Below are 3,352 nucleotides of genomic sequence, written 5' to 3'. Positions count from 1 at the left end.
AACATGATGGTGGACATTTTCCTAGGTGAGTCTGTTCTCCCAGAAACTCCTCAATAACCTGGTGCACAAATCCCTGACCAGGAATCAAGAGGGCTGTGCAATGCCAGCAGGTGTTTAAAAAAAAAATGTGTATTTTGCCAAGTTAATTTTCCCAAGAATCTCTTGGTGGTAAGTGATCCAAAATAAGTGAAATTGAAGATTTAATCCATTTCAGGTTGCTATAGTGATAATATTGGTTTTCTAGTGTTTAAAGGCTTTTTTGAATGTGAATAGACTGCCTTGGGGATCTCCCACAGGTCTGTAAATGCATGTACGTGGGCTTTGTGAGCACAGGCTTATCCTATACTTTCTCTTGCACAGGTTCAACGAGTGCCAAGATTCAGTCTGGAATATTTGGGAAGGGGGCTGCCTATTCCAGGCACAATGCTGAAAGGCTGTTCAGAAAACTAGTCCTGGACAAGATCCTGGATGAGGATTTGTACATCACAGCTAATGACCAGGCAGTGGCATATGTCATTCTGGGAGAAAGAGCTCAGGCTGTGCTGGATGGGTCACTCCAGGTGTGTAACTATTTAGTTTCTTGAAGGCATTGTTTTAAGGAAGGTGCTGCAGTTTTCCTTTAGCATATCCCCTCGGGGATGCTTAAACACAGATTTTTGCCTCCAGCTGAACTAACATCTGGTTGATGCAAGGAACAGAATCCAACATGTGTGATTCCTAGCCCAGTATTCCAGTAATAATCTTGTGGGGCAAAAAATGAGTTTGAGAGGCTTGGAGAGGTCTAAATCTTTCTCTTCCCCACCCATCTGATTCCCGCTGGACAGTGAAGGAAAGTTCTGACCTCCACAGAAAGATGGCTAAGAAGAGAAAGAAGAACCAGCACTCCCTTCTTCATTTTCTGCTCTATTTTTTCCTGGTCATTGGTGGGATCTGATGGAGTAGGCACTTTGTGAAGGTCATGGAACAGTCCCAGGTTTCTTGAGGCAACACCTATTCTGCATTAGTGCTGTGTTTGGAGGACAGAGCCCTCAGCATTACCCCAGTGACCTCTGTTTCAAGGTCAGCTGGGAACTGGGCTCTTGGGAGGTTTTCCTTCTCTCTAAACTCTTCCAGCCCTTTGTTAAGGAAACTGGGGTGTGGTTGAGTAGCCTGTAAAAACTTAGTTAAAAATGTGTGCTGGGTGAACAGCTTTTTTTGATCCATCAGAGGATATCTCTGTTTCCTGCGCTGTGTCCCTGTGTTATCAGTCAGGGCGTGCAGGAACTCCCTGGCAGCTGTTATGGATGGGTCATTTTAACAGGTGGAGTTCCACGAGACAGAGAGTGCCAGTGCCATCAGAAGGCAAAGGGCTTCCATGGCAAAGATGTCCCAGCGGGAAGAGATGGTGAAACAGTGCCTCAGTGAACTTACAGACACCTGCAAAACCCTGGGCAAAGTCTTTGATGTGCATTACTTCAATATTTTCAGTACTTCCACCCTAAAGAAAATAGCAGGTAAGGTCAGGTTTCTCAGAAGTGCTTTGGGGCTTCTGCATAGAGGGGCATGGAAAGGAATTTATTTCCTTCTTTATAAAGAGGTATCTTTATAAAAAGTTATTTGTTTGACATGTCTGAGGGGTACTTTTGTGCTGCAGAAACCTTGTCCTCAGATGTGGAGGTGTTGCTGCAGATTGATGGTGTCACAGAAGACAAACTGGAGAAGTACGGTGCAGAAATAATTAAAGTGATGGATAAATACTCAGAATGCTCCATCCCAGGTATGCTTTGTACCTCAACGTGTACTTCTGTTCAGTGCCTTTCTCTCCTCCTCTAGCAGATGATTGATTCAAAAGTTACCATGATTTAATCACAAATAACTAATTTTTACAGTTCAATAACTCCAAAAGAGAGCAATCACTTTCAGAACACACCAAAGTCTTTCTGCCTTCCCACTAGAGATAAATTCAGGGGTGGGGCAGTGCAGAGGAGGTGAGGAACAGCCAGGACAGGTGTTCTGACACCACCACAGTGTCCTGGTGCCTGACTGGCCCGGGTGCTCCCTGACTGAGTTAGTTTTCCCTCCCTGCCTGTGTGTAGAAGATGCCGCCTGCCCGGGCGGGGACGTGGCTGCGGGCAGCACGGGCTTGCTGGGGAGCGATGGGGAAGCAGAGGATGCAGGCACAACCTCCAGCTATTTTGGCAACAACACAAACCAGAGGAGGAAGAGGAAGCGGGCGCCGACCTCCAGGGACTCCAAGAGGAAAAGGACGGGTGGTGGTGGCAGCCAGCCGTTCCACCCCAGAGGGTAGGTGCCTGGGGTCACTTCTCTCTGCACAGTGATGATCCCAGAACTGCACTTATCCCACTGCATGGGCTTAATTCGTGGTGTTAAAACTATTCAGGTGCCTGGTCAGAGCTGCTCTGCTGTGCTTTTCTGCATGTTTGCTTTTTAAAGCTGGTGAGGAAGGATTTTTAACAGTTGTCCTCACACTTGACTGCTGCAGGCTAAGCAGGGAACACTCCATTTCAGTGTTCTGTCATAGCTAGCATTAGCAGGCTCACCAGGTTCCTTGCCTGAAATCATAAACAGATCTTAAAACTTCATATATTTGATGGAATATTTGAACTTCAGCCCCTTGTTCATTCAGATTCTCCTTCTGAATGTATCATGCAAAGCAACACCTGCATCTGCTGTTGGTTGGCCTTGAGCTTCTCAGGCAGATCTGCCACTTCCCATGGATTTCCCCATCTCTGTCCCAGTTTTCATCATTCTGCTCCCTGGTTTTTGTAGCAAATGGTTTTCTCAGCCCAGCAGGTTTTGTCCCACCCTTGGCACTTTCCCATCTACTGGAATATCTGTCATTAGCTCTGCTGCCTCTGAAGTGTCGCTTGCTGTTGCTGCTCACCCTTGGTACATCCCAGAGCAACAGCTGTACTGTTTGCATTTCAGAGGTCGTTTTGCAGCCATGTGTGTTAAAAAAAAAATCACAAAATGAGTGTGTAGTCCTCCAGAAAATGCAGTGCTGGTGCCTGTGTGAGCACAGGCTGGTGCAGGGGCCGGGGCAGGTGCCACAGGCGTCTCACACACACCTTCTCTGATTTTTGCAGTGGCTACAGCAGGTACAGAAGGACCAAGAAGCTGCCGAGTTCGAAGGCTCCAGCTTCCTCCGGTGCCAGCTCCGGGTCCTACAGCGTTGGTGGCACACAGGGAGCTGCTGGGAAGCTGGCCATGATGGCACTGCCCAAACCCAAATCCAGGAGCTTCCTTCAGCCTTCGTATTCCGTATTTTAGCTGCGAAATGCAATTACTGGATGAATTTCCCAAAGATGGAATCTCTGTTTATTAAATTTTTGTTTCGTTTGCTGCTGCTGAA

The 3,352-nt window shown here is 47.2% G+C and overlaps 1 protein-coding gene across 2 annotated transcripts in view; it reads left to right on the top strand.

Moving 5' to 3' along the window:
- The window catches only part of BLM (BLM RecQ like helicase), a 13,075-nt gene extending 9,723 nt beyond the window's left edge, over positions 1-3,352 (top strand). For both annotated transcript variants that reach the window (XM_014308340.2, XM_031059728.1), the window contains exons 14-19: positions 1-25; positions 361-560; positions 1,301-1,493; positions 1,634-1,756; positions 2,076-2,283; positions 3,087-3,352. The exon at positions 1-25 is cut by the window's left edge and continues 111 nt beyond it. In XM_014308340.2, the coding sequence (XP_014163815.1) occupies positions 1-25; positions 361-560; positions 1,301-1,493; positions 1,634-1,756; positions 2,076-2,283; positions 3,087-3,270 (933 nt within the window). In that variant the 3' untranslated portion in view covers positions 3,271-3,352. The remainder of the gene's footprint in view (positions 26-360; positions 561-1,300; positions 1,494-1,633; positions 1,757-2,075; positions 2,284-3,086) is intronic.

This window comes from Geospiza fortis, unplaced genomic scaffold (assembly GCF_000277835.1).
Source record: "Geospiza fortis unplaced genomic scaffold, GeoFor_1.0 scaffold2, whole genome shotgun sequence".
Taxonomy (NCBI): Eukaryota; Metazoa; Chordata; class Aves; order Passeriformes; family Thraupidae; genus Geospiza; species Geospiza fortis.
Note: the sequence above shows the minus strand (reverse complement) of the source record. Positions and strands in the feature narration are given on the sequence as shown.